Below are 15,269 nucleotides of genomic sequence, written 5' to 3' on the forward strand. Positions count from 1 at the left end.
TCATGACAAATAATTATTATGTCCATTTAAAGAACGAGATATATCTACAAAAACATGTACAATGTGAATGAATTCTTGAGAAAAATAAGAAAATGAGAACAAATTGAATGGCATGGAGTGATAAATAACATAATGAAACATGACCACATTAAATATTTTATAATACAATTTGAACTAGATACAATTATATTCAATGTGGGAGGCTTCAATACTGAGCTAACATGAACGCTATTATATGCTAGACTATTCATGTTAGATTTGATTTAACATAGCATCTGATGCTAGCCTTATACAGCATGATATATAGTCATAATAGAAAACATTCTTCGTTTCCGTAATACAGGGCTAGAACATTACATAATTTATGCAACTTAATGAATTATGATGAAGTAACTACACAATTCATGTTGTTACGTAATATAATTTCATTCATAAATTAATGAATATTATGACGCAACCATTGCCGTATACGTAAAAGAATTCCATTCACATAAAATGCCTTTTTCGACTAGAATAAATTAATCACTTTTTTTAAAAAAAAACAAATCTCACATGGCAAATACATAAACCTCGCAAAATCTCGTCTGCCATAGCAATCAAAAAACAAAATGGCTTCCATCCAAAAGACAAAATATTAAGAAGTAATTGTCATTCGTGATTTATCTTGAGATTCATACCATATTTACTACCAAGAGGAATGCACAAGAATTTCTACATAATACTACCCGTCTATTTTATACAATAATATACAATTACTTATTAAATTATAATAACAGTGAGATGCATGATATCTCGTATAAATAGACCACGGTGTCTATCAATAATAATAATAATAATTATAAAAAGCACGATTACATAATCCTATGTAATTAATTTCAATTTTGAGACAGAAATTTTGGGAAGGGTCCTTTAACAACCTTCAACGGACTTTAATAAATAAAACAAAATAACTGGTACTTATATAAATACCTTATTTCATTGTCCTGTCCCATGTAAATAATAATAATATTTGATTTAATTTGGAATTTTTTAATTTATTTGAGACTCACGAGAATTGAAAAAAAAAAGATTTTTAATTAAATTTTTCTCTTATAGAAAATTAAATTTGTAAAACAGAAAAATAAAAAGAAGAAATTGAACATAATATACGGTAATACTAGTTTTAAACATTTCCATTTTATATCAATTCAGAAACCTTCAATATTGAACAAACAAACATCTCAATTGCACCATAACGACATAGTTGTGAGAGGTAACATTGCACAGGGCAAGAAAAAATAAATAGAGTCAAAAAACTTTCAAAGTGCCTTAAACTATAGTCTGTTTCCACATACTATTTGATATATGGAATGCTTAGCCTTTTTGGCGTTATAGGGAAAGCACTTCAATTTTTAGTCCATATAAACTGTCATCTATAATATTTCTCTCCACTTTATTGCAGCATTCTTGATATACACGATCATCCTACACATTATGCACGACTATCACAACACATCTTATTTCCAGCACGGCACAATCATTTGGCAGCCATATTTGAAAATACTCAAGTCTTATATTATGATACGGTAATAACATGTATTACACCTATAGAAAATATATATAATATATATGTATCTATGTTAATATATAAATCTGTTGTCACTCGCGGCGATTTTCGTCCTTTTCTTTCGTCGGTTTTGTTTCTAATGGGTTATTGCCTTGAGAGTTCTGATTAGCGGGGAAATTTTTGTCCAATAATTTCAACATTTCGTTCATATAATTTTGCACTGCTGTTAGCGCTGCTAGAACGGCTGGGGCACCAAAGCCGTGCGTTAGAAGACTGAAGTGGGTGAGATGTCTTTGAATATTAGGTTCTAGAATCGGTGTTGGCCGGGTGTTTCCTAGAGGCGATCGATCCTGGTTTAGAAGATCAATCATTTCCTTTAACATTGTTCTGAAAACAAACAAAAACACATTATATTTAAATACAATCCATACAAAAAAATGAAAAAAATTAAATCGAATAATACAAAGTGTGAAATTTCAGTTTATAAAATTAATCATGCCACATCGCTAACAGATATTATTTTTGCACTTTTGTATTATAATATTGTATAAGAATAATATTGTATCATAATTTTGTATAAGAAGAATACGCTGTAAGACATGAAATTATTTTAATGAATTGTACTTTTATATTGTAATATTGTTACAGAATACTATTCTATAAGATATGAATTTTGTTTGATGTATTGTTGGCTTTAGAGTTAATTTAAAAAAAAATATTTGATATATTTTCTTTGGATAAAATATATTTCTAAACCATACTAATATAAATATTTATTTCAAAAAGATTAATATGCGAAAAATATAAATGCTTTTTTATTTATAACAAAAATGTTTATTACTTACTTTGTAGCTAGCACCATATTTTTTCTAGTATGTGTATCGTTAGGGTCGCAGTACTGGCGTAAATTATACTCAGCACATTGTCGGGAGGGAAATTCTGTTTCACAAATATAGCCGAAATCTCTAGCTAGTCGTATTGACTCTCCTGAAAAAAGTAATAAAAAAATAATTAAAAAATCAATTAATAATCATTTATCTTATAAAAAAGAAATACTGTTGTGTATATTATTTTAAGAACATTTTATTGGTGAAAAGAAAATTATTAGCCGTTAGAATAAAGAGATAAGAAAATAACATTGGTGGAATTTTCAGTCTGATTTCTAAATTACGAGTTTATTTTTTCTATTCTTTTCTTGTCCGAACCGAATTTGTCAGAGCGAATTAATACCGCTTGAGAAGACGCTCTATCGATATTTCACGTGAAATAACTTCCTAATATCTCACGTCAAACTGCCTAGTAAACGCGGCCATTAAATGAGAAAGTAAATCAAGCGCATGAATACACGAATAACGTGAGTGAGAGGGCGTGACTGTTCGCTCCATGCAGACAGATGCTCCTTTAAGCGCGCGTCTTGATCTGCTGTTGATCCGCTGCTTGCTACTTGATAGTTTATTGATCCAGAAGATATTAGTCGCTTCATTAAGGTAGAAATTCCCTTCCAATTATTACGACTTTTTCCACCACTAATCAGCAGCAAAGGACGGGAATTTACCTCTTCCACATCAGCCGCATATACCACTGTGTCGTCTATCATAGTTATCTGGTTAGTTATGATTAAAATTTAATGTTTACTTAAAGAAAACAGCCCCGAGGCAAATAATACAGTAAAGTTTGTCGGAGCTGATTTTACGGCTTACTTATCAGAAATCTCTCTCTCTATAGATAGGATTTCACATGATAAAAGCAATTTCTGAAATTACATGCTTGCTAACACACAATAGCATAAGCATTCTAACATGTTTTAACATTTGACTTACGTTAAGCGATTTTTTTTTTCAACCAATAATAAAGGAGCTAAAGATCGACCAGGAGACAGCGTTTGATTTATTTATGTAAGCGGTTGTTGTTTTTGTTTTTTGTGGGGGGGGGGGGTTGTCTTTTTTTTGTCGTTTACAATAATTCTCAGCCAAAATAACAGACACAAAGGATGGGTTGTCTGCTTTTATATTTCAATTTTTTAATTTGGAATATATTTGTCTTTACATTTACACATATATTTGTGAGGTAAAAATGGTCAAAATAATTATTTTCAAACTTTAAAAATACCAAGTTTTCTTACCTTCAACTAATGAAGACAATAATGTAACATTGGCTGCTTTTCGTCTACCGGCAGGCAGATTCAACCCTATTTTTTCCAATTTTTCTCTGAGAGACCGACCTCCATTTTTGGATTTCGCCCTAAAAATAAAAAAAAATCATTCTTAAAATAAATAATCATATAGAGTCATATCAAGAACATCAAATAAAAATATGTTTATGTTTTAAATATGATTCAGTAAATTATGAAAATCATAATTTCACAATACTTTGATTCTTATCACATTTTACAGAGGAAATTTGATTTAATAAATTGATACGGGAGTCGCAAATAATATTAAAATTCACACAACGAGCACGATTCATCATGAATGTATAATAGATGTTCAAGGGAATATATTTTATTTATTAGCTTGGTCAATATGGGCACTCGCCTGATGGCCTTTAGCAATACAGAGAAGAGATAATTTCAAACATCTCGCACAAAAGACCAACGAAGACCACGGTTAGCAACCCTGCTTTAATATTCTTATATATCCGTGAACCTTAAAGCTTTTATGTGTCGTGAAAGCTTAGCCTAGGACAAAAAGCAGGACAAATTTCTAATGTCAACACGACGCTGTCTTCCGTGACTATTTTGTGAATTATTCTTTATTTGGCTACAAGCGGTTAATTCTAAAATTAAACACTCCACATGTATTTAACTGTAACCCTAACAAATATTTCTCTGTACTCACTACCAATACAGATGGTAACCAAAGGGTTAAAGAAAGGAACGGGCGAATATTTTTATATCGGTTTAGCCAAGATTCACGTAAGCTGATTATCTTTAAGTAAATACAGCTCAGGTATTGTCTATAAAAATGTCAATAATTCTAATTTTCGTTTTCTTTCTGATTAAATTTTTGTTCTCGCTCTTTGATTATCAAATATGTTTGAGGTTGGATTTAAAATCTTGGACATCAATAGAACGCGTTTGCATTATTTCAGACACTCCTATTATTTAATATATAGAAGGAAGTTCAAAATGAATGTTAAATTTTTGTTAAGGTTTGCCATCTGACTGTCAAATACAGGTGTTTAATTTATAGCTTCGTTTGAAATTTATTTGGTTTCAAACCACCCCTATTTGACAGCTGGTAGAGTCGGCCATCTAGAGTAGAGCCGTCTCGTTATAATTTCACTAGGCAAGTAAAATGAATGAATGCAAATACAGACTTGTCATTATCAACACCAATTCGTTCCTCCCTAATTTCGTTAATTTCGGGTTAGAATCTGAGATTTGAGCTCAGAATTTTCCCCAAGAGTCATTAGTCGAATTAATGCCCGGCAAGACGGGATTCAATCTGCATAATTCCTGATCGGGACCAACGTTCCAGCTGCCAAGTTTCACAGTTTTAGCTCGGCAGAGGGTCGGAGAAGTGTTATTTAGGAAATTGATCAATCAGTCAGCTTTAGAGCTGAAAGAGTGTAGTCATAAGATCACCTTAAGGCTTTAATACGCTAAGAATGGCTAATTTAGGGCGATTACTAGCATCTCGTACAATGTTCACCAGTTTTCGGCATATGTGGTTAAATGGGTGACAGTGGGAGGGAGGTGTCACGTCTCAATCTGTCACCAATCTGATATCCGATCGTCCTAGTTAGTACTCGCTTTACCATATTCTACATAAGCACGGTCATTGTCAGGTCACAGAAATATTTATCATCAAAACACATTTCCATGCACAAATATTAATAATTTCTTAACAAAAACTGAACGAATTATTGAGTATTGTTAATAAAATACCCAATCAGTTGTTAATTGTTTTCTCTATTTGTGTAATATTGTTGGAAACTTCCGTTACATCAAACGCAATCTCATTTCCCTCTGCTAACATGGCGAGGATGACGAGTAGACGATTTATCGGGTTGGTCTTCATTGAAATCACATCCTTGCGGTTCAAAAAAGGAGGGAACGCAAATCTTCCGTTTAGTCTTGTATCGAGAGAGATAATAGAAGCTCGGTCGTCGTCTTGTTTGCAAACTACTTTTCTACAGCAAAGACGATTTACACCCTCAGTAAGAGTCTTAACCTTCAGCTTTGGCGGCATGTAGCTCAGACAATGGAGGCAAAAATTTCAACAGCGATAAAAACCCTTCATTCTGTTTTATATAGAGACTAATTGGGATCACATTCTGTCGCACGAGCTACAACAAAGTGAAAAAGGGGGGTCACGGGGAGCTGGAGATCAGGTCGATGGCTTGAAGACCCCTATTGGAACAAAAGAACAACGTTATTGAGAGCACAAGTTGGCCATACAATCAAGTCGCCATGTTTTTCTTCACAGCCAGAGAGTGTTTACCTCCCCCCTTCCCACTAACATAGTTTAGAGCTCCCGCCATCTTTAAATATGGAAACATTCATTCAATACAAATTACTCAAATTTCTGTTAATGTGTTTTAGGGTTTTGTGAGATTTAGCAAGTGTGGCAAATTTCCCATCGAGTGTATCAGTCAACAGAAATTTAATTGAATTTTTAATACCCTAAATTGTTTTAATGTGCGTTTGATTAAATTGTTTTAGTTCCATTTAAATGAAATTGTAAGGATATGAATTAAGATTGTTCCTTCAATTAATTCTTAGAATCATATATTACTAGAATTCAATATATTTTTATTCAATTTTCTAAAATTGTTCAAATTGTTCTTGGCTTTATTTTCAGAAAATGACATTTTTATTAAAACGATTTAAAGTAATAATCTCCACATCATCTACGCCCCATTGTATTAATTAGCTAACATGGATACCAAGGTGATAAAATAAATACTATTACAACGAAGTACAAGGTAAAGCTCTTAATATGTGTTTCGAGTATATTAAGTCTATATTGTTAAGATGGTCAAGTCGTTGAATATATAGCACCGTTGGTTAAGATGAATATAAACAGGCGTGTGTAATGTGTATTTATTTCCTGTAGTATTGTGTAAAACATTTAAACAGCGAGATCCAGTAAATATTGTATAACTATTATTATCTACGCATTTCTTTAGAAAAAAAACTGGTGTTGTCTCCAACCTCGCCGCCAGTTGCTTTAATTCAAGTTCACTCGAGCACGAAACTTTTGAATTTCAAATGGCAATTTACCTTATCAAAGATACATTGCTGTATGTACAAATTGAATCACCACTTGATAACATAAGCAAATTATGAAGTAGACCTCAACAAGTTTGTAGTGGTGTTGGATCGCGTTTGATCCTTCCCTTCTATTATCGGATGACGAATAGATTTCCAGTACTTTCTACTTATTAAGCAGGAGATATGAGTCTTTTTGTGTTCTCCAACGATCCCTGCTCATTTAAATCAGCGTAGTCATGGTAATATTGGTGATCGTTTCTACAAGAACTCTATTTCAAAGAACCAATACATACATGCATAGGTACGTTAAAAATATCGGATATATAAATAAACTGAATGTCGATTAATTACTTAACGCTTCGTTTCTTTAATTATACATTATCTAATTATAACTATCAACTTAACATTATTACTTATAGTGGTTACTCTGCATTTAATAAAACATCGCCTTAATTAGCACCCATGATATGATAGACTCCGACACTTATGTTTATAGTATATATTATCTGTTCTTTTTCAGATCGATGGATGTCAAATACTCATAACTACACCGTATTATTGCTAAACTTTCGTAACAATATTACTAAAATATCGATCAATGTTGATTTATTATCAGTTTTGGATGATGACTATTGTGTCTCGATTCCACAATAGAAGCCAGACACCAATGGATGTAAATTTAACACAAACAAGCTTTGATGTTTTGTTATATATCAAAGGTATTTATTTATCGATCGATTTATCTGTTTATATTAGCAGACAAACGATATTAAAAATTCAGTAATAAGTAGTAAGATCTGTGCATTCCATCATGTCGTTAACCCTACGATAAGAGGGAGTGTACAGTGTTATTGGTACAATGGTCTTAAGAGGCATCCAGTTTGTTTGGAGTAAAAATACTCGAAACGCGTAACCCAATCAGATCAATAAGCACTGTATCCAAAACTTTTGGCTTTGCGTTCCGTTATAAAATCTAACGTTATGATGGTTTAAATATGTTCAATTTATCATTTTTACAAATTTCTCTTAACTCTTGAAACAAAGCACTGTCAAAACTGTTGGCGTTAACACGAGTTATTATCATTCAAACCTAACTTTATGATAGTAGAGAGGGTCAAAATATAAATTATTGTTTAATCTTTTTTAAAACATTTTTGGAAGCTCTTTGAACAAAGCACTGTCAAAATTTCGAGACTAGACGCCACATTCGTTTTGGTAACTTTTAAATCTCAACATAAAAGACACGTGTGAGATATTAAATAAATTTCAAAATGGCCAATAAACATGTAAATAAATTTGTCGCGCTGCTGGTTTGTTTTATCTTTCAGAATAATGGAATTACGATGAAGCTCGTGTCAGCTTTATAAGGTGGTTGATAATAAATCTCATGCTAAATTTGCATACAGTTTTATGAGCTTTGTCGGGGAGTTTATAAATATCGCGTTAACACTTTTTAATGGCGGCTTAATGTGGATTTAAAAGCTAGCTGTACATAACCCTCACCACTCCCCTCAAATATCCAAATAATAGAACAAATGGTTCATAAAGAGAAGCTGTGGGCGCCATTTTATATGTCTCTACTCCGTTTAATACCTCTAACCCGACATGAATACACCACTGGGGCGTTACTCAGTAGTATTAAAGAAGTTTAAAAGGCCATATTATTTCCATCCCGACTGTAAATCACAGTCCATACAGTTTTCACAACAACCAAGCATCGCCACTTGTATCGTTCTTTTGGTCAAAAGCCAAACAGGCTTGTTCAGCTCACGGGATGAAAGAAACCAATGGCTAAAACCAACAAAGTGATGTAAGGAAAAACCGTACGACCATGGAACAAGTTGGATATCACACTAGGGGACCAACAGTTCATGTAAAACAAGTTGAATATCCTTTAAAAAGGAGATTCATGAACTTGCCGGAAAGATATTGTATGCCTGGATAATTTTCTTCTTTTTCATTAGATGAAGCACCTGAGCGTGAAATGAAGCAGCTTGCTGTTTGGTTGGATTATAAGAGGTCAGGTGAACACGCGGTTGGAATTCTGAATGGTGATCTATGATTTAATGTTATCATGGAGATATTTGTCACTGACTGATGGACCAGACATTAATACGCAGGTGATTCACTGCTCAGTATTCATGCAAAGTCAAGGTTTACACTGTAAAAATTTATACAAGATGGAAATTTTGAATGAGTTTATCTTTAAATATTCTTTTGTCTTTTGAACACCCGTATTATGATTTGTGTGTAAATATGTTCAGAACATCACGCATTACTATTTACCGAAGTTTACCATATAGATCAAAGTCGTGTATATTCTGTTTGAAGCTTAGTGGGTATTGGCAGATTGATCACTTGTACGTCTAGAAAATTACCATCCATCATTAGATATACATAAACACATACATAAATAATAATCGTAATGTTACTACATACCTTCTTAACACGCCACCTAGTAGAGATGCGTTGAGACATTCAGGGGGAGACAATCGCCTCTGAACTTCGGCGACTGTGACTTTATATTTTGATGTTGAACTGAGAAGTGACAAACGGCCAGGAACGGAACAGAAGACATCGGTAGGAGCTGTAACGCCAGATATAACCAAATCTTTATTGTGTTCATTTTTTGGTCTTATCCCAGCTACAACAAACAAAATCCAGTCTTTGTTTGAAATGCCAAATACAATTGTAATTCGGTTGAATCGGAGTTCTAACATTTTCATTCTAGAAGAAGGTACACACATACTACATTATGTGGTGGGGAAGTCAAGACATTTCAAAATTAGCAGCCAAAATCAAACGAAAAGAACGATACCAAAATAACACCCAATAAAAATGTACAAATAAAAAAAAATAAAAAAATCACCAATTTACGATATAAAACACTAACAAAAGCAGGGATTTTAAAATGCGGGATAAATTTAAGGAAGGGTAATAAAGCTTACTAATACTATTTGGGGAAATTTACTAGACCTATCTGATTTTGGGTTTGTCTATTTATTGACTTAATACATGCTTTCAGAAATGTTTTTCCGTGTTTAATTTTAATCTGTGTGTTTCTTAGTGTCATTGTTTATAATTTCAAAATGAATATATTTTTTACTGTTCTAGAACCTAATTCAAATCCGAATATACACCGTAATTGTATTTTTGGCAAAACAAGACTGTTTGTTGTTTGCTGTTGCGTTCAAAGATGAATATTTATAAATGAAAATAAATTTCAAAAAAATTATTAAAATTTGGAGATTAGTAAGCGTGGTGCAGGTTCAACAAATAAAAGGTGCAATAGTAGAAATTAAAGCAACAAGGAAAAAAACAACATAAAACAAAACATAAAAATAACAAGCAAATTAGTATTAGTAACAACAATTGTTGGAATCAAAACATATCGATTGGAAAACCTTATATCCCGACAGGTGTTGAGTCAAGACATACAGTAGTGAATGAGAGGAAGAATACAATTAGCAGTATCTGTGGAGTTCATCTCAAGACTCCATAAATTACTAATAATCACTGGTAATTTCTTGAATGACCAAACTTAAGTTTCATTTAGTCAGTAATAGTTGGCCTCCATTGTTATTGACTGTTGTTTAGAGCCAATGAGATATGGTCGTGTGACCCTCACCACAAACGAGACGATGACCTTACAAGATTTGGCTGTGGGCAAAATCTGTCATTTCTAAACTCAATTATTGAAGAAAATATCCGAGACACAGTTAAATATTAGATCATGTAGGTATATATAGCTCAGACATTTGCAGGTATTGAAATATTACTCAAATATATTTAAGATAAATTCATATAAGAAACAGAAAATTCATATGATTACGTATTTTGATTGGTTAACCTAAATATTGGCCTTTCAAAAAGGCATGAAATAGTTCGCCATGGCAAAGTATTTTTAGCAAGATGGAAACAAAATGAAATCACGGATTTTTTTCTTCGTCATTAGTCGCACTAATTCTAGTGGCCATATTTCTACATGCTTTTATCGCATCATGTGGACTAAGCGAGAAGAAAATTACTCTTGACACCACAGGAGTCCTTTGATCTGAATATTCTTTCTCCCTAATCGATTTTGCTCGCGGTCTCCGAAACATGTGAATATGATGTAAAAATTGGATTTGTCTAGCGCCAAAACCGCCACGACCTTTCTACGAGCAGGCCAATATCAGGTTTATAATGAAGTGTAAAAATGGTGACGGTATCGCACGCTCTGATTCAATGATACCAAGAACAAGATGGAAAACAATACGTCCATCTTGTCACGGCCTCGAGTAGGTTGTCAAATAACAGGACAGTATAAATAGGATCCAATATGAAGGGTCCTTGTCTAGATCAGAAAAAACACATTGAGAAGACTGAACAGCATATTAGCCTGGTTTATTAGACTCTTCATCAATACCTCATCACGGGTTTAGTTATTTATCTATCAACACAAAAGCGATTTGGCCAAACTACCTTGACAAGCCGACCAAATAAATACAAATAACTTTCAAACCCAATTGATGGATGATCACTTGCTCTCATCGCCAACTCGCTCTAATGTCCCTTTTCATGTCTCTTATGATTAATTGCCAATGTGTGACGGATTACAGATGTAGTCATTTTTGTTGGGTTTTCCTCTCCTTTTTTATTGATAGTTCATTAACTCTCTCTATAAACAGTAGAAATTTATGGAAAACGCGACTGACTCAGACTTGCAGCATATGTTTGACATAAGATCGGGCTTTTTCAATGAGTTAAACGTAAGCACAATTAACTCTTTTCGTCACCATTCTTTGATCTCGCTAACCGAATGCGTTTACTTTAACTCTTGTGCGAGGCGAGAAAAGTTCTGAATGTATTACCTCCCCTCGCATTGAAGTACGAAAGTAAATATTTGCCGCAAACTTTCTTAATTTGACAGATAAACAGAGATTAGGAAATTAGAACCTAATAGTTATTGTTAGAAGCAATACTTGCACACAACCCTCAATAGCTCGTGTTTGTAACAGAAAATTCGTGAGCTGGTACGAAATGTGACTATTGGCGTGAATTTTAATGGATGCGCGTGGGGAGACATGACCAAACCTGATTTATCACAACAGAAGATCGTCGGAAGTCAACTTGTCTTTTAGATTAAACAGCGTTAGTTCGTGATCGATGAATAAAAAGAAAAAAGATAGTCTCTAAATTATTTTATAGCCAATATTCGTTCAGTGGTTTTCGATGTTTCATTTTTTTAACGGCGTCCAATTATCCTTTTTTTCACAAATATCGCAGCAACATTTAATAAGGGGAAAAAACGAAATTTATACTACATTTCTATTATGCTTCATACTATTATAATTTGCCATTAGGGAATTCTTTTGATAAAAAATCTCTAAATAGACTGATTTTATCACTTGACGATATTTTCAACTAATAATAGAGTTCTTGACAGTTTCGTTTATTGAATGTACATATCAACAAGGTCCCAGGTGACACCCTTGTAGACTAACTACACATATTTTATGATAGAGATACCAGCTATATTATGGATTTTAATAAGATCGCCCATTCTTGTTCCCCCTATGTGTTCTTTTTGTACATTGAAAAGGATGCGTGAAATTATACTCGAATACTCTCATTATTAATAAGAAAATAAAACAAACCGGGTCTTTTGGTCTACAGTCTAAGGTCCACCGAGGCTAACATGTATATAATATCAAACAGAAAAATGGCCACTTAAACATGCGTCTGTTAGGTCAAGCAAATCGTTTCAATGATATAGTATTGTCATTTTTCTCAAGACTGTTTGTTATTGTAAATATATATATAAAAACCATCTTGGTGATATATTTATTAATTTTTAACACATGTTTACTTTTTATGAAAATTGTTGTTGTTATTATTTTGTTGCGTTATGTTTAATTAATTGTTAGTAATTAACATGCTAAATAATAATATAGTAGATGACAAGAAATATTTATAAAATTCAACAAATGCAAGCATGCACATTCAACTACAAAATATCAACAATGCTATATTTATTCGGCGCGTTTAAAACACCAAATATAACAAATGCGCTTTTGAATATTTTTATATATTTTTGAACATTGATCTATTTTTTTAACATTGGCCAGAACTTCATATTACTGATATTTTGTATTGATACAGAAAGAATTGAAATAAAATTCAATATATTTTTAACCCGTAGATGGGTCAATTTTACTGCAACTTACCTTTTCGTATGACAGAATTTTGTTCATTCCCTGTGATATAATGTGATGTGTCTTCAATATTGACCTAGAAATAAAAGAAAACATTCAGACGTTGGCAAAGTGAATAATACTAATCGTTTATTATACAGAAACTTAACTGTCGATATGTATCTTAAAAGAGTATGTATGCGTTTTCGTCTTCATTTAATATTTTATATAATAGTATCAAATGCGTACTATTGTACAAAGTACAAACAAAGTGTATTGTCTTTTTAAATGGTGTCTAACTGGTTAATATTAAAAGGTAGTTATTGATTAAATTGAACGTCGACGACTCAGCAGTTAAATAAAGTAAAAATCCATGGTGTCAAACCTTATCAAAGGCTTTAGTAATTTCTATACAATCAATATTGTCAACACGTCGAATGTTTATCCTTCCGCTCAGGGGCTACGTTTCAGGTGAGGAGAAAATAAACCCATGCAGCTATTGCAATGTGAAATATACTAGATTCTATAATAACTGATTATTTAGAATTACCTTTACTGACGTTAAAAGGAGGGGCAAAACAATAATTTATATTTTTACATTTTGATGCGTCCTTCAATAATGGCCTACAGGCACAAAGCTCGACGTAATCTACCGGGCAAATCCAAAATGGACTCTTCTTTAATAAACGTAAATTATTATGTTCCAAATTGTGTGAAATAGCGAATTTTCTTTTCGATGATAACTTCAAAGAATGTGATGTTATCTATACAGATACAGGGTAAAGAAGAAGATGAAAGGGCCCGTGTGTCTAGTTCTATATATCAAGATAGGTTGTTACAGGTAGTCGTTATATACCAGTATCCCATTCATTCAGAAACCCCTCTTTTTGTGCTTTGCCATACTTTCGTATTGTACTCGTAATATATCTTATTATTAACTTCAAAACAAATTGCATGACCTAGATATACTTGGTTCATATACATGTATATAAACAAGACAACAAAATGAAAATACATCAAATATTAATATATATTCCTTGGCTTTTTCGTGATTCTTTTTATTATTTTTGGACTTATATAGTTCAAATTATACAATTTCGCTTTCACATGAGAAGTTTAGATAGATAGATATCCTTGAATCATCTTTAAATATAACAACATTAATGAACACATATCATTTCCTTGCCTGTTTCTTAGGATATTTAAATTATTTGTAGACGGGTAAAGTGAAAATTTCGCATTCACGTAGAAAGTATTAAAGCTAACGACTATTGTTATGCATTCGTATTATAATTGGTTGCGAATGAAAATGTCGCGTTGTAACATGTTTTGGTTTCACATTCATAGCTTAAGGTCTGTAAAGAAAAGTATTCGTTAATAATTTATTAAATGTCTTTCAGACAATCATGCCATGTGACCTATTTGCGATCACGGGGTATTGTTATCCTTTAGTAACAAAATCAACACGACTAGAAAGAATAATATGATTATAAAAATTAATATTCTATAGGCTCGTTCACAAAAGCAGTTTATATAGACTTAATCTAAGAATATTATTTTTTAATTCTGTGAGTAAAAATGTTATTATTCGTCTAGTTTGATGTTTTCAATTGAGTCTCAATTGGCCGTTTTCTTTCAGTAAATTCTCATTTCATCCTTTACATAAAATTCATTTTATGAAGTGGATTGACAAGATTTTCAAAAGCCAAATACAAAACGTTTTATACAGCTTTTCGTAGTTTTTTGTTAAAATACCGCCCTTGTTTTATATGGGCGGAAAAGGTAGGTGAAATAAATTTGTCGAGGTAAAAGGTTTGTATAGCGGATGGTTAGGTTGTATTCATGGCTTTGTTTACTTATCAACGTCGTTTATCTTCTTCACCCTGTGTATTATGGGTTCATCATTCCTAATCTCTACGTTATTTCAGGTACAGTATACCTGTATATTTAAATATAACTCACGAAATCTCAATGGATTCTATATACATCTATGTTAACATGGTGCTATTATAGTACCCATAGCTTTTCCATAGATTTTTGTTTAATTGGCGTACTTGTGCTAATATTCATATTACAAACAACGCAATGATTTCAAACGAGTTCGATTTTACAGATGCTACAGAATCATGCAACATTTTTCTTTCTTGTGCACCATAAACCATTTATGTCTCAATTAACACCGTAAAAATTGTCACGAAAAATATTCATCAATTTGGCAAAGAGCGTATGTTCATCGGGCTTAGTGCTTTCTCTCAAAACTTGTCATACAATGAACAGTAATATAGGTAAACATTGCAATAGAGCTCAGACGGTGATCGCTAAAATCGCT

At 32.5% G+C, this 15,269-nt stretch overlaps 1 protein-coding gene across 3 annotated transcripts in view; it reads right to left on the reverse strand.

Annotated features, from left to right (window-relative positions):
* Positions 1 to 1,054: 1,054 nt before the first annotated feature.
* Positions 1,055 to 15,269, reverse strand: part of LOC126818934 (transcription factor AP-2-beta) — a 60,597-nt gene continuing 46,382 nt past the window's right edge. For 2 of the 3 annotated variants that reach the window (XM_050546633.2, XM_050546632.2), the window contains exons 3-7: positions 12,974 to 13,037; positions 9,204 to 9,408; positions 3,669 to 3,787; positions 2,392 to 2,533; positions 1,055 to 1,933 (exon numbers count right to left, since the gene is read on the reverse strand). In XM_050546633.2, the coding sequence (XP_050402590.1) occupies positions 1,639 to 1,933; positions 2,392 to 2,533; positions 3,669 to 3,787; positions 9,204 to 9,408; positions 12,974 to 13,037 (825 nt within the window). In that variant the 3' untranslated portion in view covers positions 1,055 to 1,638. The remainder of the gene's footprint in view (positions 1,934 to 2,391; positions 2,534 to 3,668; positions 3,788 to 9,203; positions 9,409 to 12,973; positions 13,038 to 15,269) is intronic. The other variant, XM_050546634.2, reaches the window with a different exon arrangement.

Source organism: Patella vulgata, chromosome 4 (assembly GCF_932274485.2).
Source record: "Patella vulgata chromosome 4, xgPatVulg1.2, whole genome shotgun sequence".
Classification (NCBI taxonomy): Eukaryota; Metazoa; Mollusca; class Gastropoda; family Patellidae; genus Patella; species Patella vulgata.